The following is a 25,633-nucleotide window of genomic DNA, read 5'->3' as shown; positions in this document are numbered from 1 at the left end:
CTTGTTAAAAAGTGAGAGATATGTAGATAAAAGGTTAAGGTTTGAAGTTATGGGTTTTATTATTATTATTGTTATTATTATTATTGATTTATTTGTCAACACAGGTCAGGTTCTATATACAAAACTATATATACAAGCTATATACAATTCTATATATATTGGCAGTAAAAACTGATGTGGACCTGCAGGCTAAGAAACAAATTTTTGGCAAGCTTAGTTCAGACTAACCCTGGCTGACAAATCAAGGTATCAAGATTTCGATTTTCTGTACATTCAAAACTCTATGTGAATTTCAAATACAATTTTTTAGAAGAATGCATAGAAAAAAATGTAATGTGAATCTAGACTTGATCGATGTATTTTTAAATGTCTTTGGGAGCCTCAAATTGTTCAGCAAGTATGAAATTTAAAATTTGAATATCTCAAAAAGTACCTATCAAAAGATTATGAAATTTTGCCCAATGATAGGTGTTGGCAATTTCTAACTTTTGAAAAAATATTTTTTTTGATGACGTCAACAAAAATTAGCAAAAATCTATTTTGGACAAAAAAATGATGACGTCATCAATTTTTAAAAATTACTTCCTCTCGATAATATATGCATCTAAGGTGAAAATTTCATCCTAATTTGATCATTAGTTTTTTAGATATTCAAATTTTGAGTTTTATGACGTCATCAATTATGACATCATAAAGTACTTTTTCCCTAATTTCTTAAAAAAAGCGAAAAAAAATAATTGTATTAACAGACAGCTATGAAATCTACACCCTAATACGCTTCTTTTAACGTATAAATGACCATGTCTAGTTATTAGGCCCCCGATTTTCTACGGCAAATTTATGTCTTTTTTGGACATGCCGTAAGTTACACGAGGTTATGAAAATGAATTAATAAAACATTTGTTGACAAATCTGAGAAGCAATGTCGTAAGCAGTTTTATTAAATATCTTTTTTATTTTCTTCATTTTTTCTCGTGACGTTTTACTGGTCCTTTCTAATTTCAAAATTTCATCTGTAATTTCATAATCATTTTGTTCGTGTTATGTATTCTTTGCATGTTTCACATGCAATCGTCTCCTAGGTGCTTTATCATATTTGCTCAAAGTCAAGTAGAAGCCATCTCTTAGAATCACAAAGTTTTTGTTCTTTCTCTTTCATACATGCCGTGTCTTTTTCACTCATAATTAAAGATTGGTGATGTTTGCGTTTGCTTGGCAAGCTAATTTCTTTTTCGTTTAATTTGTTCCGAGAAGGGAAAAATATTTATCATTAACTTTGATGGTTTTTTGATAAACAATATACCTGAAGTGGATTAATTTTTCGGGGACTTTTTTCGCGAGGTGACTATCTGAAATTTTCGCGTGGATTCATGTTCGCGAATCAACCGCTTTTTCCCCTATTTTTTTTTCACCTAACTTGCAAGATTTGGTCATAGGAAAACAGACGAATACCAATTTTATAGAAAATGTATCGTTAGATAACATAGATAATTTTTTTTACTCATTTTTGATTTTTAAAGAGCTTTTGCCAGCCGACACGCAGTCATTTTCAACCTCATGATAGGTCACCTGATTTTAAGTTCTAGAAACTTTTATTCTAAGAAAGCTTAGTACATTTCCCAAGCATTATAAATCAATATATACACCAGTTTGTGTGATAACAAGCCACAAATCTATAAGTAAAAAATCTTTTGACTTTTGCATACTTCTCAAATTACGCTTTAAGGCATAGAGAACACTTTTAAATCTTGGTCAGAAGTTTTTAGCTAATTACAATTATCGGTGTCGTTCTAGGTAGTGTGCTGTTTTGAATTTGTGCACGACCACCAGTAGTGTACACAATCAATGTGTACACACGTTTTTTTATAAGGAAATTGACGCTGAAAATGGTCCGAGAAATAAGAAATTGTTAAGGAACTGCTCAGGCTGAGAATAAGAAAACAAGTTAAGAAACAGTAAGAGTTAAACTTGAGGCTGAAATTCTCCAGAAAAATAAGGAACTTCAAGCTCGGAGCCAAGTTAAGGTTCTTTACAAAAAAATGTGTATGCTATTTTTTTGCCTGTCGTGAATTCCTCATATTCATGAAGTAATCTTTTTATACGGAAACAACCCGAAAAACACCGGGCGCTCGCCAACAGTTTTGAATTTAAACAATGAAACTGGTAGCAAACGCCCGGTGTTTTTCGTGTTTCCGTATAAAAGATTACGTCATGAATATCGAGAATAAATTCCGTTTTGTCGGAATAAAGAAACTGAAAGTTATTAATTTGGAAATTACAAATCACTTGCTTTCATTGTTTGATATTTTATTGGCAAGTCAATTAGCAGCTCTAATGATGAATCATTAATTAAGCAATAATTAAAACAATAATGAATAAATCATTTTATAAGAATCTTTTCATAACATCTCAAAAGTAAATGATACATGTGTCCATTATTTGATTATATTTATTTTCTTATAAAAAATTTTGATGTGACGTAATTAATGGCAATGAAGTTTTTTGATAAGCTCAGCAGTTTCGTTTTTAAGAGGGCAGACGTCATAAAGGGAATAAATTGCTTCCCAAAAGGGGTTTTCGCGAAATTTCTGATAGCAATTTATTTATTAGACTGTCTCTGGCGAGATGTGTGAAGTGTGAGGATGATCTCAACAACTATTTCTGACTTTCCTAAAAATGATAATACTTTTATTCCTCTTTAATCAGTGGTTTTTCTCAGTTTTTTAATAATAGCTTCCTTATTGTTGTTTTTTTTTTAATAAATGGTCAATTTAGTACTTGGTTTCTTTTTATGGATCCAATTCGTTACGATTTTCTTGGTTTTCTATAAAGTAACTTCCTTCATCCATTTTATTCTTGGAAGAGGGTATTGTATGTTTCCATTTCATCAAGAAAAGATTATGAATTTGCCAACTCGCTTCTGACAATGAATTTGTAGTCAGTTTCAAACATCACTGCTCACTTGGTGAAAAAAGTTCATCTTGGAAGTCTATCTGAAGACGCTTAGTGTACGGAGAATCGATTTAGCAGGTTTTAAGTTAGAATGGTATTGCTGTAATCTATATCATTCGTGTCCTCAGTTTTATAGACAATCGACAATTACAGTTATTATTGCAGATAAAGGTATCTGGATGTCCTGGATATGCTCGTATTTTCTACAAGAAATACACTTCTTATCATATACGGTATATGCATTATTTTCTTTAACGCTATGTCTTCTCTCTTTTTATAGAGTCACGAACAGAAAAATCGAAAATGGTTAATTACTTGAACATACCAGCTATCGTTACCATCCTCGTCGTGCTGGCAGTTATCGCGACTTTCCTCAACTCGCTCAGTATTTATATCATTGTCACCACCAGGCATCTCTGGAAACGAAACTCAAGTCTTCTGCTCATGAATCTACTTGTTGTCCATCTTTTCCAAGGTGTTTTTGTTTTCCCATTCTACGCTGGCAAGAAAGTGAAACAAGACTTTTTACCAGCTCAAATCTTTGGGAATGGTTTTCGACTTTCCTACATGTTAAGTTTCTACGGCGCATGTCTTGGCATACTACTAATTGCGATAGATCGATTTCTGGCAACCTACCTGCTGACTAAATACAAGACAATAGTCACAAGGAAACGTGTCAAAATCACATTGGCTGTCTTCTGGATTTACATCATTGGGCTCTGTATGATTCCCTTCATCGACACCAGTGGCCCGCAAATGAAGACCAAATTTGACAACTCTACAAACCAAACGATTGAATACGAAGCGAAGAAATTTTACGTTTATAATCAACAACGTGTATGGGTTTTATTCATGTTGATCGTCAATACAGCTCTCCCTTACGTCCTGGTTGTTATGTGTTATTCATTCATTGCGTACCGTTTAAAGAGTTTGCAAATCTACCATCCAACCAACATCGGTCAACCAGTCAAGAAATCTAAATACGCTGTCAATAAAACCAATGAAACGGACGAATTGAAACCGCTACGAAAGAAAGATGTAGAGAAGCACAAACAAGTCACTAAGCTAACCTTCATCTTAACCCTAGCGTACGGTGTCTTCTGGACGCCTTCCATCATTTATTACCCATTGAAAGCAGATTGTAAAAGCTGCTTCCCTGAAAATTACGAGGACTCAGAATTGGAACAATACGTAGGCTTCATTACCAAGTATCTTGCTTTTCTGGATGCAGCTGTAGCACCCTTGGTCTATTGTTTTATGCACCGTGAATTTCAAAAGTCTTTGATAAGAATCAAAAGCAAGCTTCTAAAGCTACCCTTGCCAGAACCTGACGTACCATCAACTAGTAATGATACAACCCTTCTGCAGTGAGATGAGAATCCGGAAATTTTCTCTGTGCTTTTTGACTGAAAAATACTGTTTAAACCACTTTCCAACTGCTAGAGAGGTTCAAGGTAGACTTGGAGGTTCATTTAATCGAACAATTATTGACACTATGGTTTATATCTGCTTCAGGAGGATGGTAACTGACAATGATAGTGCTTACAGGGTTACAGGGCCGTCTTACCTTGTGTCAAACATTAAATTATGAGAGATTGCATATTTATTACTCTCTGTAAGATGTGTATATCCTGGGCAGTCCTCTTCAAAAAGGAAATCTATGAGAACAGACTGATTGATGATAATTGTCATGGGCTATCGTCTCAATTTTAACACATGATTTTTTTATGATTCACGGGGGACTTTCATTTACTGTAAATGTTATAAAATGTAAAGACTTCTTTTTTTAAATATCAGCTAAAATAACCTTCTTTGTAAATAGGAATTTTATTGTATGAGTGAATTTTGATTTTTTTTATTAGAATTGTATATATATGAACGTCTTAAGAATAAATAAAAGATATTTGATTTTGGGAAATAATATTTGAACACTAATTTAGTCACCCTCACAATCATTGAGGATCCTCTAAATTCATCTTGGAAGGCATCGATGCCCACTTAAAATCTCAAGATGATAAAACTTTTGAATTTTGACCAGTGATAAGATATGGATTATCGTAGATGATTTGGGAAATTTTGATTCAGCCTGTCTTTTTCGCATTTAACAGAACAGAATATAGACTAATCTCATAATAGATCATCCAATTTGCTCATACCACGCTCCACTCAAAAGGGATATGGCGAATGTGAAGATCTGACCTACGGTAGTTGTTCAGCCAAAACATTCAAAACTGCATTGCCTTTAGCTTGAAAGCGAAAGCAAAAGCGACTGGGTTCTAATGTTTAATCAGTCAGGAATAACTTCAAATTAGCCTATCATCTCGGAATATCACCTAACTAGCCTAGAATAAGCAAATTAGCCCATGTCATATAGGCTAATTAGCTCATAATGAAGAAAAATTAGATTTTTGAGCCAAATACTAATAGTCGCATTCTATAAATCCTCAGATTAATCTCTAATCACTCAATTAATGTATATTCCAAATATTATCCCTTAATCAGCTCCAGAATAGGAAATATTTGATTTTTTGCGCGGGCATGCGCAGTATAAAAACTTCGACATTTTTCGCGGAAAATATTATTTTTTTTTTTTGCACACGGTACTAAGATCAGAAAATTAGCCTATTATCAGTTATTTAGCCCATCAACTAGTTTTTTTAAATACGTCTTTTCTGGGAGCTGAACACAAAAGATTTTTAAGTGGAGAAGGTTCTTTGAAACATATAAGATTTGTTTTTAATGAAAAAAAGATGCGACTATTAGTATTTGGCTCAAAAATCAAATTTTTCTTCATTATGAGCTAATTAGCCTATATGAAATGGGCTAATTTGCTTATTCTAGGCTAATTAGGTGATATTCCGAGACGATAGGCTAATTTGAAGTTATCCCTGACTGTTAATTGTTTATGTATATGTTTGATCTTTGATTTAACCAATCAGCGCGCTCAAAATATAATTTAATATTCATCCCAAATCTGGATTAAAAAGATCAAAGTTTTTAAAATACACATTAACTACCTGCTTGAGCTCAGGAATTACTGGAGCTTTTGACTTGAAACTTTCCAAGTAATTGATATTGACCATCTGAAACAGTATGTAAAATCTCAATTTGGTCGTGCTAGTCTAGTGGTTGTTACACACTGGTCCGTTTTTTACCCGAATTCACACCATTGGTACGATTTTGCTGAAATCTTGGTATTAAGCTTTTATCATCAATACCTAACATTTCTAGCCAATAACATTTTCAATCTTATGATATAGTAACTTGGGTTAATTTAGGCAAAAATGGCAATTTTTCGCCGGTCTGTAAAATACACTCACTACCTGCAGGTTGAGAGAAATTGATCCTGAGCCCCCAAAAAATATGTTGGGAAGAATTCTGAGCAAAAAGATGAATGCGAAAGAAAGTTAAAGGGGTTCATTTTTTCGACCTTTTTCAAATACTGATGACGCCATCCGTTGTTTTTGAAGTAGAAACTTGGTTTAAGGAGACCACTGACCTTTATATACCCTGGACAAAGCTTCTCAATCCCAGCCAAGCAAAATCTTTGATTGGAGTTTTTTGAAAATTGGTACCCTACTCGATAGCGGTGTAGATGCATCGAGAGCGCTAGGTCTACTTTTCCTCAAATTCTTTTGATGATGTAGCGGCGTTAGACGTTAATTTTTAACATTGCAATGGCTTCTCCTTGGGTACCAATTCTAAAAAAACTCCAATCAAAGATGGCAGATATTGTTTGGTCCAGGGTTATATAAAGGTCAGTGAAGGAGACAAGAAACAAATATGCACTTACATAATTATGACCAGAAAATCATACTATTCTTGTTTGTCATTCTTTTGTATCAAGTATATGAACGAAATAGGTGTAACTGTGTACAAAACTACCATGATATTCGAAATAATTTGAAATCGATCTCACTTTTTAGAACAATAATATAGAATGGAGGTAGTGAATGAGAATGTGGCAACTTTAAGTAACGCTGAAGTCTTCCAACTCCTGGAAGATGAAAAATTGATTGAACACCGGATCACTAATGTGGCAACCGTAGCTTACGAAACCATCAAATACCTTGAGAAGACGCCTGCCAAGCATCAAGACACGGAAGCCGTACAGAAATTCATGACCGCTTTAGCACCGTACAATTTCACCAAAGCAGAAAAATTGCAATTATTGAACTTGAGACCAACGTCGATTGTTGAGATGCAATTGATCGTTGAGGAGTTGGACGAACGTCTGAAAACTGAGGAAGAATTAGAGAAGTTGATCAATATTATTCAACAAATGTTACCTTTACCTCAAGAAGAATAAATAATGATACTTGAGACGAGCCTCGTCCTTAAAGTTACAGTTTTCTTGAGAAGCATCTAATGAAGAAGACGAAGCTCTGTTAATCGTCATGGTTTACCTCTACATTGCGATTTTATTGATATATCCTTGCTTTATCTGCTTGGGAATATTTTACATTGGCTTCTCCTAAACGTGAGGGATAACGAAGAAAGCAGCAACCAGGCTCAATATAAGCTATCAAATAGACATTCGTGGTTTTTCTGCAACTATACCGGGTGTCTCAAAAAAGATTTTTTGGCGCACCCGGTATTACCGAAGATATTTTGTATAATAAGATAAATTAATAATATTCTATTGATTACTTTTCCATTGTGCACTTTAGTATTCGTAAATATTGTTTTCTATTTAATTTTCGTTAGCAAACGTCGATGTCTTAAGGTTCCATGGTATGAAAACTTTGATAGACCTTTTCCATCCATTTCTAGCTTTACCTTAAGAGAAGAAATTTTAGCGAGAATAAATTTTGGTGAATGAGCCCGATCGGCAATTTATTTTGGCGATTTAATGAAATTTCTAAATTTGGCGAGAATTAATTTTGGCGATCAACCCATTTTTGTTCAATATTTTAGCTGAAAAAAAGAGGGAAAAAGTGTTTTTAGGAGAAATAGAGACTAAACTGAAAGAAGAATAAATTTGGCGAGCATTTATTTTGGCGAATGACCTATGAATTCAAATTTGGCGGAAAAAAATTTGGCGAACTTGGCGAAACTTTTAGGCAATTCGCCAAAATTTATTTCCGCCAAAATTTCTTCCATTAAGGTATTTTGGATTTCACCGGACATACTGTACCATGATATAATCCTTCCTTTTATTTTAGATCTTAAAAAAATAGAAAAGCAAATAATAATTCTGAAAATTTAAAAAATGGAATTTCTTGACGAGATCACGAACCCAATACAAAAATTTATGTGCAAGTTACACGGAATGACCAATGATCATAATTATGCACCTCTATCCAACCTCTTATACCCACAATTCAATATGGATGCCGGTCACAAAAGTAATTTATCAGAACAAGAAATAGTCAACCTCGTTTGGGTTATGTTAGAAGAATTACGTCATATTCTAGAGGCAACTCAAAATTTTCCAAAGCAAATGAGACATTGGATGGATAATATCCGCCCGACATCCGACATGGGCGTTCAGACAGATCTCGAAACGCAATTGACAGATAATAAATATGTGCAGATCACATGTAGTAGCGAGGAGTTTAATCGACGTATAAACGCTTTCATTAAACGTAAGCGCACTCAAGCAGACGCCTTCAATCGTAGAGAATTCTGCAAACTACATGAAGAAGATGAACAATTTTCGTGTGCGCGGACGGACTCAGTTCGCGTGCACCGCCGTTCGACCAAAAGTCTTCTTCGGATTGAACGCGTGTACAACAATCCTCAAAAGAAATTAAAATCACCTCTTAAGACGGATCGCTTAAAAAGTTGGCCGCCCATCCACCCTTCAAACGCCCTAACCTACTCAAACGCACCACGTGACATCAAAGAACGAATTAAGAATCTCCATACGGTTGTCAAGCCAACAGGACGTATAGACCCTACCACTGATGTGTATGGAACTTTACGTGAGCTTGAAAACAAAGTGTTGTACCTTGAAACGTTATCTCCCGAATATTTCTCAATGAGAAAACAAACGAATAGGTTTTCGAACATGAACGAGAATGCGATCTCTACTGAAGGTTTGAATACAGAAACATCAGCTTCATACCAAAATAATATGCATTTATTGGAAAGTCGTATGGATGACTTGAAGAGTAGGTTGAAAGAGAAAATGGAGAAACCACCTTCGTAATGAATCAGTTTAATTCGGTGGCTAAATCTATATTCTCTGACCAAAATAGTGATTGGTACACAATTGTGTTGGTTGGTTTACAATCGAAATTTATCGAAATTTACAGATTTTTGGATAATGACACAATAATAAAGTACCAATTTTATAATAAAATCTCAACCGTGAATAAAACGCTGAAAACTTTTCTTTAATTCCTTTAATTCATCGTTAATGCTTTTCAAATAAAGCACACGAAAAGTTTTAATGATCCCTGAATATTTTTGGACCTACCTCCGGGTCCCCCGGTGGAGGTCCTATAAATTAACCCATGTCCGTTCGTTCGTCCGTCCGTTCGTTCGTCCGTCCGTCCGTCTGTTACCAGCTTTTCTCAGGATTGGCTCATTAGTTTTTTCTGATTTTTTGCACAATGATGCAAAATGGCAATGCCCAGAACGTGACGGAGCCCGATTTTTGAGAAAAAATTTATTTGGGCAAATTTGGGCCAAAAACTACCTAAAAATAGGGTTTTTTGGACTTTGTGCAAAATCCTGTCATTACTTTTTTCCTGATTTTTTGTACAAAGATGGAGGGCAAGGTTCTCTAAAGAATGGCTGAAGTGGTTTTTCCCGGAAAATTCTTATTCGCCTTAAAAAACGTATTTTCGTATTTTGGGGGAAATTCCCTTTAACCAAATAAGAAAAATATAGCTTTTTTTAACAATGTTGACTCATTATTTTTTTCTGATTTTTTGCACAATGATGCAAAATGGCAATGCCTAAAATGTGTCGGAGCCCGATTTTCGAAAAAAAAAATATCTGGGCAATTTGGGCAAATTTGGGCCAAAAACTGCCTAAAAAAATAGGGTTTTTTGGACTTTGTGCAAAATCTGTCATTACTTTTTTCTGATTTTTTGTACAAAGATGGAGGGCAAGATTCTCTAAAGAATGGCTGAAGTGGTTTTTCCCGGAAAATTCTTTTTCGCCTTAAAAAACGGATTTTCGTATTTTGGGGAAATTCCCTTTAACCAAATAAGAAAATATAGCTTTTCTCAAAGTTGACTCATTATTTTTTTCTGATTTTTTGCACAATGATGCAAAATGGTAATGCCTAAAATGTGAAGGAGCCAGATTTTCGAAAAAAAAAAAAAAAAAAATATATTTGGGCAAATTTGGGCCAAAAACCGCCTAAAATAGGGTTTTTTGGACTTTGTGCAAAATCCTGTTATTACTTTTTTCTGATTTTTTGTACAAAGATGGAGGGCAAGATTCTCTAAAGAATGACTGAAGTGGTTTTTCCTGGGAAATTCTTATTCGCCTTAAAAGACGGATTTTCGTATTTTGGGGAAATTCCCTTTAACCAAATAAGAAAATATAGCTTTTCTCAATGTTGACTCATAATTATTTTCTGATTTTTTGCACAATGATGCAAAATGGCAATGCCCAAAATGTGAGGAAGCCAGAATTTTAAGGAAAATTATTTTGGGCAAATTTGGGCCAAAAACAGCTTAAAAGGTTTTTTGGGCCTGAATGGTTCAAGTGATTTTCGTATTTGGGGAAATTCCTTTTTACCATTTTACATTATTCAACACACAAGCTTTATTTTTCCATTCTGAATTTTTGTATAATTATTGTCACTTTTTTCTTATTTTCATCTGATGTTAATCATTAGGTAGGTCCATTCAGCATGTTGCTTGTTTTTTATTGTTTGAAACTGGTGCTCAGTGGAAGAAAGACAGTTTCAGAAAGAATAAGTTTCGTTGAGTTTTCCTGTCTAGATTTAGCCATTAACATCTGTTTTATCAAATTTTAAGAGTTTTAATCATTTTTATTTCATTTTAGTTAAGTAATTGTAAAAATAATCAAAATAAAATCAGACGAAAATGTCATTTAAATTTAACTTCGGTGGTGCCGCAGATGGAAATGAGGAAATATTCAAAAATGAAGAATCAATCAAAAGTTTACGACCATGCCATATACACGATCACGATTTTACAAACGAAAACAGCTCTAGTTTCGAAAACTACCAATGGAATTTTTTCGAAATAGGTGATACCAAAATGCATTTCGTTGACCCAGAATGCGCTTCTAATCACGTGACTAACTCAAAGATTACATCATTGATTACGTCATCAGATTTGAATTCAGGGGAATACGAAGGCGGGCTCAAAGTATGGGAATGCACGTATGATTTGGTGCAATATTTACACGAAAACGATTTAATTGTTTACGATAAGGCCCGCGTAATGGATATGGGATGTGGTGCTGGGCTTCTAGGCTTGTTTACTCTATTAAAAGGAGCAAATATTGTTTATTTCCAAGATTATAATTCTGAAGTAATTGATGTTTTCACATTACCTACTGTTAACGCTTCTCTCAAGGATAATGACATTGTGAACGCTAATGAACGTGTCAAGTTTATATCAGGTGATTGGGATGCAGTGGCGTGTGAAATCAAAGAAAAGGAGCAATTTGAATTGATTCTTTCATCAGAGACGATTTATAATATCGAGTACTACCCTAAAATACGTGACTTTTTAAGTGATCTTCTGGCACCCAAAGGAAAAGCTTTGTTTGCTGCCAAGACTCATTATTTTGGAGTGGGTGGGGGTACTTTTGATTTCGTGAACTTTATCACCGATACAGAGCTCTTTGATATAGAAGTCGTTAAGAAGATTGATGAAGGGCTAACGAGGGAAATTTTACTAGTTACAAAAAAGTGAAACAACTTTCAAAACTAAAGCGAAAATACAAAAGATTCTCAGACATGTTATCATGGTAGTTCTTCTGACTGATACAACGTGCTCCTCTCCCTGCTTCTGGAAAGAAATCGGCTTGTAGTATCACTTCATTTGTGGAACTGCCTCCCCTTGCTTAGTTTCCTGGAAACAGATCTTAGTATTGGATCTTTTTCGACCATTTTAAAATATTGTTGAAGATCGCTTCTCGCAAAGAAGGTAACCCTTACCTTTATCTTCGGAGCTCTTTTTATCCTCGTGATGCAATAGATCCCTTTTTTTCTTTTTGAAGCATCGCTTGGATCTGCATGATGCGATAACATTGGGTTTCCAGGTTTATCAACCTATGCTGTAATTCTCAGTCGTGGTTCACTCCCATACCCATCTCTGAGTATCATTAGAATATCATCTTTAATTGAAAAAGTTTGAATATGGGGGTGAAGGATATGTTTTTGGAAATTTACCCCCCAACATTGTGACTTTAGACCCCCGGACAACAGGTCTACCCCCCCCTCACAAGCATCAGTTGACCCCCGGGCATTCAAAATAAACCCCAAACAGTGCAAAAGCAACCCGAACAGAGCAAGTTTACCCCCGGACACGGAAAATTTTGTAGATTTTTCACCAACCCCTGTCAAAATATCCTCCACCCCCCCCCCATGTACGACATTTTCTAGAAGAGCCCAATAGTATCTCAGGATTAAAGAATCCTTTTGATTTGAAATTTGGATCAGGTTTTTATTTTCTATGGGAGCTACAGTCAAACTTTTACAAAGTTGGACAAGTGGTACAGTGAGCAATTTAGTTATCTGGCACCCAGATAATTTTCATCCGAAACGCTGAAGCTCTGAAGGTCGGAAAAATTTTCAACATCTGGAATGTTTATGGAGTTTTGCAAGAGCGCGTCAAGGATTTTGCAGAGGGGGCCTGGTAACCCAGCCATCGTTTTCAGGGATTGGCGGGTCCAACTAATATATTTTTAGGTTAACGCACAAGGGTAGTTGAACCCGACTGGGGATGCGGCACATCAAAGGCTGACTATCAATCATCGCCAATGGGAAATTGAACCGCTCTTTTAGAGCTTTGGCGTGGGCGGCAGCCAATTCGCCATCGGAATATTAGATAAGCAATTTAGTCACTCCTGTCTCACAGTGGGAAATTAAAATCATAGACCAATGGGGATATAAATTCTATTGTCCCCAGCTCAAAAGATCCAGTGGGGTTGGTTTATGCAATTATATCCATAGGATTTTAAATGAGGATGAAATAAAAGCCAATTAACAAGTGAGGCTGAAATTGTAAGGTATTTTCCAACGGGCAAGAGGTTTTGGCTAAATTATTCAGTGATAAATGGGTCCCCAGTAGCGTAGACAGGAGTGGAAAGAACATTTGCGTAGGCGAGCAGGTTTAAATGTCACAGTAATTATCTTTTTATACCACGATTACCAAGAATAGTGCTTTGTCGTAAAAATCTGCTCTCCTATGCAGATCGTTCTTCACCCCCTGTCTACGCTACTGGTCCAACGGGTCTTTAACAGAGTCTACTAAATTACGTGGGTTACCTGCGTATCGTGGGTTCGTGGGTTCGTGGGTGTGACCCACGAGACATTTTAACCCACGAACACCTACGAGGGCACGAACCCACGATAAGCACGTAACCCACGTAATTTAGCAGACTCTCTTTAACATTAGGTTGTATTTACATGAAATACCTTTGAGGTGTATTAATTTTGGATTTGACGGGTTTTGATTAAATCCGTCAAATTGAATACCCGCCAAAATTTTAAAACTAATCGTCCGCCAAATCGAATACCCGCCAAATCTTTCTAGGATAGAAATTCTATAAAAAATAAGCACTTTTAAGTAAAAACTATTAAGAAATCAAGTAATTTTGATTTACAAGTGCTTAAAATTTCCTCATCCGCCAAATCCAATCCCCACCACACCAGATTATTCATTTTGGCCAATACAACCACCAAATAAATTACACGCCAAAATTAATACACTTAAATTCGATACCAGTCTTTAAAAATACCAACGGTTCAGCTGGCCAAGTTAAAATGTTGAACAGTATATAGTCTGGGAGCAGAATCCAAAATGGCGCTTTTGCTCAACCCAAGACGATTGCTATATATCGTTAAAAAGGAAACACTACTGGTTCAAACTATTTTTCAAAATCTTGACACATATTTTGCCATTGAATCTTCTGTTATGTTATTGTAGTAAAAAGTTCCCAAATGGTCTACAGTTAAGTCTTTTGATGCGCGTTCATTCATTTCATTTTTCCCATTTCGTTGACAGATAAAAATAATAAAACCAACTGAACTGAAAAATACTACAAACTGCACACGATTACCATCAATAATCATGGAATCAAGAAATTTCTTACGAGATGTTTATCCATCGAAAGTTTCCGCCGTCTTGGTTTTCCCACTAGTCAAGCAGGTAAGATTTTTTTTTCGATTCACATACGCGATTTTTTATATGAATACATTAACAAAATCTGTCTGTCTTTCTAAATTTGAATTGAATTTTCTTATTTCGGGGCCTGAGAACATGTTTGTCCTTATGAAAAAGCGTGTACATCAGAGTCATAACTCGAACCTCTATTATTCGAATGTTTCCCTCACTCGAATGGTTCCTTAACTCGATATAGTTTACTGATACCTTAAGTTAACAATTTCTTTATCAATCTCCATAACTCGAAATTTGCACAATTCAAGTAATTATAAAAAACCTTGCTCATGAAATTTGCATAATTCCAAAGTAATTATAAAAAACCTAGGTCTGACAATGTATTGTTTTCAAAGCCTCATTGTCAAATTTTCTTTGTTGTAAATAAGACAGGTTGCGATTTGCATACTTTTTAATCAGGTTACCATGTTTTTACTCTTGGGATTCAAAAACTATGCAAAACAGATCCATTCACGTACGAAACCTCTAACTGTTAACAATAGAAAGTAACAAAAGCCTTCAATATCAGGTTTTCTATAACTCGAACAAATTTGTGTTCCACGTGTGCGTTCGAGTTATGGAGACTCCACTGTATTTATCCACTTTTGTAATTTTATTGAGCGGAAGAGGATGTGGACGTTCGGTAATGAGATTTTTGATGGTGGACGAAGCCCTGCCTTTTATTGACACATTTTGTAAATTGAGATGCACAGCTTAAAGAGCAATTAAGTTCTTAACGAGAAGGATAATAAGCTAGCGATTAATCTTCTATCAAAGGTCTTCAAAAGGTCACATCTTTTGATGAAACCGTTTTGAAGCTTTTTGATATGAGTTGGCGGAGGTTGAGGAAGCAAAATCATGTTTTGGCATGCTTTTCAATCAATCGATTATATAGTAGTATTTGATAGCATGGATGCTTCTGAAGCAATGTATTCTGTTTGTTGGTTTTGTGTGACATGTACGAGAATCGATATGAAGAAGATCGTTACACTGTATTAAGCGCTGATTGGTTGATTCGGATCAATTTATCAATCATCGTTTCAGCCATATTGACCAATCGTATTTTAGTAAGTACGGGACCGCACCTTTTTAGGGAACTGACCTGTTACTTGTTAGTTTCACCATTTTCTGAGTTTTTTAGAGTCTGCAAAACCTCAAAATTCTTTTAACTTGCTCTTAATATTTTGATCATCGAGGCCTTATAGTTTGTTCTTATAAAAAAGATGCGTTGTTAGGGATAGTTGAGTCAAAAATCTTGGAACGTAGGAATCTTGTTGATTGTTGTTCAAGCTAAAAACACAAAGTTCAAAAACTAAAAATATGTACATAGGCCTATGAAAGAAAAATGTCGACTAGGTAAAATAATGTACAAGTAAAGAAATCGCTTCATAAAAATATGTCTTAATCTGACTTGGGTATTTATAAACTAGGGAAAAATATCACCATATGAAAGAACGATATGTACATGAAATTACTTACAAAATATTGTCCAAATACTATCCCCAAATGTTCGTGACTCCAAGTAAAAGTAAAATCAACTCTGTAATGAATTCAGATCTCATGAAAGTAAAAGTATTTTGCTCACATCTCGAGAATGAAAATCTCACTCACGTCTCTTGTAAAAGTAATTCTGATCTGATTTGAGTGCGTGAAAAAGGCGTAGAAAAAATGATACTTTATAGAAAAACGTGATAAAAGGTAATTAAAGATAATTATCATCTTGCCATTATCGAGCTCATACGTCACAACCAAAAACAAATCAGTTATAAGCACATTATCCAAAACACTCCCACCCAAAAGGGGAAGAACCAAGAGTTCATTCAGTCTATCAATCGGACTATTCAGCTCATTATATACAACACGGTGGTAGTCGTACCAAAATTTCGTGGCGAACTGTGAAGATGACCGTTGAAACAGTTGATGATTTGATGTAGGGTGAACATCTGATGATTCCCTCAAGTTCAAGACGAACTTCTGATGATAATGCCTGGTTCCAGGCGAACGACTGATGATTGCGTCACGTTCAATGAACTTCTGGTGATAGCACTTTTGTAGAAACAAGGCGAACAATTGGTACAGGGCCTTGTTTCATTGATGGTAACTTCAAAGTTCAGGGGCGAACTTCTGATGATAGTGCCCTAGCAAAGCAAGGCGTTTCATTGATGACTTCAAGTTCAAGGGCGAACCTTCGTGGATAGTACCTTAGCAACGTAAGGTGCACAATTGACGACTTCAAGTTCAGGGACGAACTTCTGTTGATAGTATCTTAGCAACGTAAGGTGTACAATTGATGACTTCAAGTTCAGGGACGAACTTCTGTTGATAGTACCTTAGCAACGTAAGGTGTACAATTGATAACTTCAAGTTCAGGGACGAACTTGTGTTGATAGTACCTTAGCAACGTAAGGTGTACCATTGGTGATATTTATTAACGCAACGTAATAAGCATATGTTTTTGCTTAACTCGATGACAGGGCAATCGTCAATTGGATGAGGTTCCGTCTTCCAACAAGCCTAGGCTACCGGTTGGCCTAGTGTATATCGAACCGTCGGACGTCTTGACTTTTGCAATCCTTGTGATGCCATCATCTGATGTGATGACACTAACAACGCGTGCCAATGGCCATTTGTATCTTGGGATGTCCTTTTCGCTGATGACAACTAAATCCCCTTCTTTAGTGTTCCGTATTGGATGGCGCCATTTAGCTCGTTCGTTGATTGTAGGTAGGTACTCCTTTGCCCATCTCTTCCAAAATTCGTCAAGTGTTGATTGGACCTGCTTCCACTTGCTCTTCAGGTTGTTTTGTTGAGGGTTATAAATGATTGGAAGATTGGGTGAAGCTCTTCCTAATAGAAAGTGGTTAGGGATGAGAGCTTCAAAATCGTTGATGTCGTCACTCAGTGGTGTGAGTGGTCGCGAATTGATAGTTGATTCAACTTCAAGGAGGAACGTGTGAAGTGCTTCCTCAGTGAAGATTCTGTCTTTGATTACTGATCGTAATGATTTCTTTGTGAGCTTAACCATGGATTCCATAGCTCCACCCATCCATGGAGCTACAGGTGGATTGAACTTCCACACAATGTCATACTGTGAAAGCTCATCTTGGATTCGTTTCTGGTCCCATTTTGCAAGAGCTTCTCGTATCTCTCTTTTCAGCTCCCACAAAGTTGGTTCCGTTATCACTCCTGATGGTTTTTGGATTGCCTCTCCTGGCTCGAAAACGTCGGAGTGCTAAGATGAAGCTGTCAGTTGATAGGTCTCCAGCTAGTTCGAGGTGTAAAGCTCGTGTAGTCATACACGTGAAGAGAGCACCATACCTTTTAGCGGTGCCTGCAGTTCTGCGAGTTCTACGTCCTTGTTTTACATTGATTGGTCCAAAGTAGTCGACTCCAACATTCTCAAAAGCGTGTGATCCAACTGAAAGTCTCTCCTTTGGAAGGTCTGCCATCATTGGATGTTTGGTTTTGATCGTCTCTCTCCTGCAAACAAAGCATTGATTTAGCACTTTCCTGACCTTGCTCTTTCCTTTCAAAATCCAATACTTCTCTCGCACAAGGGCAAGAGTGGCATTTCTTCCACAGTGGTGGTTGACCTCATGTACATGGCGTATGATGAGCTCGCTTATTGGATGTTCGTTGGAAAGAATTACTTGATGCTTGGACTGGTTGGGTACGTCACACTTGGAAATACGTCCTCCAACACAAACGAGGTTGTGTAGAATGATTGGTGTGAAACTTGAAAGTCTCTTTTCATCCATTGAGTGCTGCGATTCATCTTGAGCAATTCGACATAACTCCTTGGTAGCGTCATTGAGGTCCTCAACATCAAGGATTTCTTTGTTGATTGACGATTCACCATTACGTTTTACCTCTACCCATCTCCTTCTCAGCTTGAGGATCCAGGCGTAGCATCGTTTCAGCTTAGTCCAACTGGAAAATCTTTCCCAACTGATGACATTTGTTGATTCGTCAACTCTGATTTCGATATGAGCTGTGATGATTTCCATGAGTTCTTCGTCCTCCTCAGGTTCCTCAAATTGCCTGACCACCTTCTCCCTCAAGAATTCAGGTCCATCGATCCATGTCTTGGTTTCTTCAACACCAAAACATTTGGTTCCAATGTCTGCGATGTTGAGTTTTCCTGGTACGAAGCGCCAATTCTCAACTTCTGTCTTTTTACGGATTTCGTTTGTACGGTTCATTACGTAATTTGAGAATCTCTTTTGTTCATTCCGAATATAGCTGAGGGTGACCTTTGAATCAGTCCACATGAAGGTCTTGTTCATGGGAAGATCCATTTCTTTGACGACACAATTTTTAATCCTGGATGCGAGGACAGCAGCTTGCAGCTCTAAACGTGGTGTTGTTTGCTTCCTTTAATAGGTCCTAACCTTGATTTACCGATGATGAAACTACAGTTGACCTCATCATCATCCATTGTCCGAAAGTAAGCAACTGCTCCAAATGCCTTCATCGAAGCATCTGAAAAAACGTGACGTGTAACTCGATTTCGGTAGCTGTAATCTTTGCAAAGTTGAACCATCTTGGTATGGAGATTTCTTTCAGTGACGAAAGTCCTTCTTGCCATTCTTTGAACTGTTTCAGGATCTGTTCTGGAAGGGTGTCATCCCCCATCCAACCTTTTCTTTCCAAAGGGATTGAAGCATCAGTTTTGGGTGCAATAAGGTAGGGTGCCAAGAATCCAAGAGGGTCGAATATCGAACACAAGAAACTCAGCAAGCCTCTCTTTGTCTCTTTACATTCCTTGACTGGAACATTGAAGAAGAAGACATCGTCGGTTGGATTCCACCTTACTCCAAGGGTTCTTTCTGATGGTAGTACCTTGAAGTCGTGGTTTGTTATTTTTGGCGATAAATCCTCCTTTGGAATTGCTTTCAAAAATTCAGTATCATTTGAAATCCACTTTGTCAATCGAAAACCTCTTTCAGCGGTGATTCTGACAAGGTTTGAACAGGTGTTGACTGCTTCATTTGTTGAATCGAATGATCCTAGGAAGTCATCCATGTAGAATTCTTCGGAAACAGCTTTTGTGACAGCTGCTCTTTCATCCGATGTTAGCGATTTGAGCACTTCTTCTCCTTCTGGTATGTCTTGAATCTTATTAGCACATCCCTTCAATGCCCAATTGGCACAGCACGGTGAATCCTTTTTTCCGAAAGGGTGGACCAGTATCTTAAACTCTGATATCTCTTCCTCATTTTTCCTCCACAAAAAGCGCAATGAATCTGTATCCTCTTCAGGTACAAGAACTTGGTGGAACATTTTTTCTACGTCACTCATCACTGCAATTTTTCCTCTTCGAAATTTCGATAGGACTGTGACCAGGCTGTTCAGTAAATCTGGTCCTTTGAGGAGTTGATCATTCAGTGAGGTTCCTTTTAAACCTAGCAGATGCATCCCAGACGATTCGAATTTTACCTGGTTTGTTTGGTTCTAAGACAAAGTGATGCGGTATATAGTTCGTCTTGGATGATGTCTTTGCTGCTTCGGTCTTTGGTCAATTCTTGGACGTGACCAATCTTTACATAATCTTCTAACTTCGAACTGTAGATTTGTTTGATTTCAGGTAATTTCTCTAATCTTCGCTCAGTAGACAGAAGTCTGGTGACAGCAAGTGGTCGATTATTCACGAGCTCCAAATCGTCACTTTTCCACAACATGCCCACTTCAAAATGATTGTTCACGAGTCTTGTGTTGTTCTTTAGAAGATGCAAGGCTCTCTTCTCATCCCGAGTAAGCAAGGCTTCTGAATCAGGCGTTGTCGCATAGGTTTCTTGACTCCAGAATCTTTCCAGCTTCGAGTCAAGGGATTGAACTGATATGTAATTAGAGCAACCATCATTGCTACCAGACTTCCCTCCGAAGATAGTCCATCCTAGCAAAGTCCTCACAGCAATTGGTTCTTTTGAGCTTTCACCTTTAATAAATTCGAGATGCAAGAGCGCTTCTGGTACGTCTGCACCGATTAGGATCTCAACGTCTTTATCGAGTGGTTGTGGTAAGGAAGCATCTCTGAGATGTTGGTATTGTTTCTTCATTTTCGAAACGTTGTAGGGTTTCTTCTTGATGTTTCGAGACTCGACTACCCAAGCGTCCTCTACATGAACGCTGGAATCACACATGATGAAAGAAGAAAGTTGACTGATCTTGATCTCATGGTTTGTTGCTTTTTTGTTAGAACGTTGCTGATAGAAACTTTCAGATTACTGTTGATATTTGGTAATTTCAATCGATCAACAAGGCTGGCACTGATTAACGTGGTATCAGAACCAGGATCTAGAAGAACATTCACCTTTTCTGATATATATCACCGTTTGAAATGGTGACCGGCACGATCTGAAGGAAGGTTGTCCTTTTGGATTTAGCATAATGAGATTCCCCTTCCTCAGTTCCTGCAGGTGGATTTGCTTTGTAATTTGGATCATGGAGTAACGTGTGGTGCTTTCGTTGACATTCTTTACATCTTGTTTGGCACTTGCAATCTTTGATGGAATGACCTTTTGAGAGACAGTTATAGCATAGATTTAACTTTCTTGCTTCTCCTCTCCTTTCAGCAATTGGTTTCTGTTTAAAGCGTTCACAACGCCAAAGCTTGTGGGGTTCATTGCATACGTAGCATACTGGGGTCTTTGAATCACCTTTTCCTCCCAAGTAATTTGATTGCCCTTCCTTGCGTTTGTCTTTCCTTTTGTCTTTTGGTTTCTGTTCTTCTTGAGCGATTATGTCTGCAATGGGATTATAAAACTCCTTGAGCTTGGAGTCAAGCCATGATTCAAGCTTCATCAGTGAAAGACTGGTATCCTCGTAATCTTTAGATGTCCGATAAAATGCCTTTCTCAAATTGTCAGGCAACCGAATGACAGCTCTGGACAGATTCTCGGCAGAGTGAATTGCACCCATATTACCAATCATCTTTAGCCATGTCACTGTTGATTTCAGGTGTTGGTGAAATCTTTTCAAGGAGGAACGATCATCAGAAGGTAACTGAGGTTTGTCAAGCAGGTTCCTAAGCTTGGAATGTGTGACCACCGTCTTATTACCGAAATCTCTCTTCAGGGTTTTCAAGGCAGTTGCGTAGAATATCCCAGAGGTTCCGATACATTCAACGCTCTTTTTGGCTTCACCAATCAAAATACTGAGGAGTCTTTCCATTCGATCGTTGTCGGTGAAGGAGAGTTTATAATGGACTCTGCGACTAAAATTTTCGACGAAGTCTGGCCATTTGGAGCTGTCGCCACTGAACTTAACTAATTCAATGGTTGGAAGAGCCTTTGTCTCGAATTCGAACCTCAGCGCAGAATTTGCTGTTAATGGGTTTGATAAGCCGGCGAGGCATGTTTCCTCTCCTTCTGTCAATTCGTCAATGAATTGGTCGACTGGTCTGAAGACGAGGTATGGAAGTTTGGGTTTTGTGTAAGAATTAGCATTAGCAAGAGTCACAGTGGCAGTTGAAGGCTCTGAACGATTATCACCTGATGTTGTAGATGCCTTTTGGCGTAGACGTCGGAAGCTGCTTCGTGGCTTTGCTGTGACAGAAGACACCGAAGGTGGACATGGAGTAAATCTCACCTGAGATAGACTTCGTTGAAGAGGTTGTGAATGGACAGGTGAGTGGTGAATAGCTGAATTAGGAGGTGATTCGATATGAGAAACAGTAGGTGAGTTTCCACTGGAGCCAACAGGTATACGAATATGAGGATTGAATACGTTAGTACGTTTATCATGACCCGATATGTTGGAAGTTTCAGATGGATCTACATCATACAGACTTGTATCAGGTGTAGTGTTGGAAAGGTTTGGTGTTCTCAATCTTTTACGAATCTCATGCTCTATTTCAGCGATGCGATTAGCCTCTCTAGCTTCAGTCTCTGTGCATTCTTGTATCCTTCTTTCGTCAGTTTCATAGATAAGATATTCTGTGTTTGCCGCTCTGAATTTTAAGTAAGTCTCAACAAGAGTGTTATGCAACGTAGACGCACTCGATGCATCTTGGTCATTCAGGTAGGATAAGATTTGATTTGCCACCCGTGTAAGATATCCCAGAAGACCTCTTCGAGTGTTCCTTAGAGATATCAGTTTGGCTAGGTCAGTGGAATGATCAGGCCCTTGTCCTGCAATTCTTTGAGATCTCCGGATTGACATGATGGTCTGGACGGTGATGAAACAAGGTTGAATAAAGAACAGGTAGTCCACGGATTAGTCAACTGATGTGGTAGTTGCGTGTACCACAGACGAATACGACGGGCGGTATTGAATAAACGCTCGATTGGACACAAGGGCGGTCCCGATTGGGAACGAGTGTAGACCACTGATGAAAAGGGCGGCCGACGATTGATAACAAGGCTGAACCACGATTGATAACGAGAACAAACAACGATTGCAAATGAGGGCGGACCACGAATTACAACGGGGCGGATCACGATTGGAAACAAGAACGGGCTGCGAATTGAACGACGGCCGGTAGCGATTAATAATCGAGGGCGGAAGACAATTCAAACGAAAGTGAACTGCGATTGATAACGAGAACAAACAACGATTGCAAATGAGGGCGGACCACGAATTACAACGGGGCGGATCACGATTGGAAACAAGAACGGGCTGCGAATTGAACGACGGCCGGTAGCGATTAATAATCGAGGGCGGAAGACAATTCAAACGAAAGTGAACTGCGATTGATAAAGTAGACCACTATTGAGGATGAGGGTGGACCACGATTGGTGGTGGGGTGGACCACAGTTACGGGCGAACCGCGTATGAGAACGAGGCGGGGCGGAAGTGGCGTTTTGCAACGGGAGAATCGACAACGAAATGATGGATTTTTGGATTGTATACAATTTGGTGTGTATACCGATAAAACGATACGACGCTGGGTGCGGTATCTGAACGAAATGGAGTATCTGTGACGATACGGTAGGAGAGAATTCCGGATAGAGTGAATCCCGGAAACGATGAATTTGGGAGGACAACGGACGTTGGATGGACGATTTCCGAACGTGCGATTGAGGATGGTACTCGGACGGCCTTCTCCGAATGAGGGGGTAGCGGAAACAATATGGAGGGTATCAGAGAGAGTATGTTCCAAACGATAGGCGATTTTCCAGACGATAGGACTTGAGAGACGAAGAAGATTGTGAGCTATCTTCAAATTTCCAAGCCAAAGTTTAAGTTTACCTTTACCTCTGACATGATGTGTCCCTCTACCTCTCAGCATTTGTCCCAGTTCTCCACTTGATTGTCCCACCAAAACTTGATCCTCCAAAACTTGATTGTTGTCCACTTGATTCCAATTTTTTTTTCTTGAAGATTTCTTGAAGATGTTAGGGATAGTTGAGTCAAAAAATCTTGGAACGTAGGAATCTTGTTGATTGTTGATTGTTGTTCAAGCTAAAAACACAAAGTTCAAAAACTAAAAATATGTACATATAGGCCTATGAAAGAAAAATGTTGTCGACTAGGTAAAAATAATGTACAAGTAAAGAAATCGCTTCATAAAAATATGTCTTAATCTGACTTGGGTATTTATAAACTAGGGAAAAATATCACCATATGAAAGAACGATATGTACATGAAATTACTTACAAAATATTGTCCAAATACTATCCCCAAATGTTCGTGACTCCAAGTAAAAGTAAAATCAACTCTGTAATGAATTCAGATCTCATGAAAGTAAAAGTATTTTGCTCACATCTCGAGAATGAAAATCTCACTCACGTCTCTTGTAAAAGTAATTCTGATCTGATTTGAGTGCGTGAAAAAGGCGTAGAAAAAATGATACTTTATAGAAAAACGTGATAAAAGGTAATTAAAGATAATTATCATCTTGCCATTATCGAGCTCATACGTCACAACCAAAAACAAATCAGTTATAAGCACATTATCCAAAACATGCGTGGATCGTTTCACCCCATCTTCCCTTGAAGTTGGAGACCACTAGTTTGTTTTCAAATTCAACCAATAAACTCTATTTGACTCTTCTGCAGTTGCCTAAAATTTCTGATAAATTTTGATGTATGAGCTTTAAAAAGGGCCTAATCCAAAGGGCTAAATAGGTGGTTCTTAGTGACATCCTGAAACCTTATGGTCAGATCATACTTGCATAGTGTGCACCATAATAGTGGGGAGGGGGGTTTGATGTTTCGGGTCGGATATTTCCAGGTGGGATTTGGAAATTTTCAGGTTTTAGGTGGGAGAAACAAGGTAAGATGGGGATTAATTTCTTTAGGTGGGATTTTTGGTGTTTTGATAAAAGTTAATGTTAGTTTTTTCTTATTTCCAATTTAATTATAATTTTTTCTAAATTTCATATTCTACAAATAATTCTTTTACTATACTAAACTTTTCTCCTTTTTATTATTAAACAGTAAGAATTTTTGTTTAGTTCCTCGAATTAGTATAATTTTTCGTGGGGATAGCATTTTTAGCTGCAATGCTGGACAAAAGGTTGTAGACAAATGAAATTTCAGTGAAAAATGATGAGAAATAGAGCAAAATGACTCTTCAATGTGTCTGAAAGGGGATGGAAATTAAGAAAAACACTTTTGAAGCCGTTGCATTGCTTTTGAATTGCTTTTGAGGGAACCACAAGCAAAAAATCAGCGTTTTGATACTGGTGTAAGCCAGTTAATCAAGCCCTTGTGGTTTGCCCTTGCGGTTAGACTGCAGTGGGTAACTTTGAAAGACTTTGGATGGGTTTGGAAAGCACCCAGAACTTGTTTTTGATCGATATTGAAGTATTTTGCAAATATTGCAGAAGTCTACAAACCTTTTGTCCAGCATTGTGGGATCTGGGAGTTTGGATTGAGAGTGGGAATTTTAGGGTTAGGTGGGACCTAAATTTTTAGGTGGGACCTGGAACCCCCTTGCACACTATGACTTGATTTGCTCTTAGGGTCAAAAGTTCTGGTCTTGTGTTCTTATAAAATTGTTCTTTTAAAAAATAGTCGAGGGCTCAATCTACCGTGAATTTCAACGTCAGTGTTTGTTTTTTGTAGTACTTTTGAGATTTGAGCTAAAAAGTTTCTCAATTAACTTCATGTACATCAGCTCAATGAATTAAGTTTTTGTTTTGAGACCAAATGGACCAAATATTCACAAGCTATGTTCCAAATATGGACAACACGTTTTCTTCGATATTTATGGAATTTTAAGCTCATCATACATCTTCAGATCATATCTTGAACATTCAAATATAGCTCAATAAACCCTTGTCTCGGTGACCCAGTGAGAATCTTTTTATCGCTGGGAATAAACCAGGGGTGCCAAATGCCAATTGGTAACGGGGAAATCACATGTTGTTGACAAGTCTTGGATTTCAGATTATATCGATTAATTCAGAAATT

General features: G+C 37.4%; 4 protein-coding genes and 1 pseudogene across 4 annotated transcripts in view; 4 read left to right on the top strand and 1 right to left on the bottom strand.

The window, feature by feature from the left end:
- LOC136811513 (L-seryl-tRNA(Sec) kinase-like) overlaps positions 1-25,633 on the top strand; it is a 402,790-nt gene that overhangs the window by 137,344 nt on the left and 239,813 nt on the right. The window lies entirely within an intron of this gene.
- On the top strand, positions 2,968-4,876 carry LOC136811473 (G protein-coupled receptor 161-like). Its single transcript, XM_067068088.1, has one exon. The coding sequence runs from the start codon at positions 3,256-3,258 to the stop codon at positions 4,321-4,323; it is 1,068 nt and encodes a 355-aa protein (XP_066924189.1). The 5' UTR covers positions 2,968-3,255; the 3' UTR covers positions 4,324-4,876.
- Positions 6,885-11,804, top strand: LOC136811559 (histidine protein methyltransferase 1 homolog). Its single transcript, XM_067068181.1, has 2 exons — positions 6,885-7,258; positions 10,959-11,804. Exons 1-2 carry the CDS (start codon positions 6,893-6,895, stop codon positions 11,802-11,804), a joined length of 1,212 nt encoding a protein of 403 aa, XP_066924282.1. The 5' UTR covers positions 6,885-6,892.
- Positions 8,118-9,287, top strand: LOC136811472 (MAP3K12-binding inhibitory protein 1-like). The gene has a single exon (XM_067068087.1). It carries the CDS (start codon positions 8,165-8,167, stop codon positions 9,104-9,106), a length of 942 nt encoding a protein of 313 aa, XP_066924188.1. The 5' UTR covers positions 8,118-8,164; the 3' UTR covers positions 9,107-9,287.
- LOC136811536 (uncharacterized) lies at positions 16,756-18,046 on the bottom strand (annotated as a pseudogene).

Source organism: Clytia hemisphaerica, unplaced genomic scaffold, assembly GCF_902728285.1.
Source record: "Clytia hemisphaerica strain Z4C2 unplaced genomic scaffold, Clytia hemisphaerica genome assembly, whole genome shotgun sequence".
NCBI classification, from domain to species: Eukaryota; Metazoa; Cnidaria; class Hydrozoa; order Leptothecata; family Clytiidae; genus Clytia; species Clytia hemisphaerica.
The sequence above is the reverse complement of the archived record's forward strand: the minus strand, read 5'-3'. Positions and strand labels throughout refer to the sequence as shown.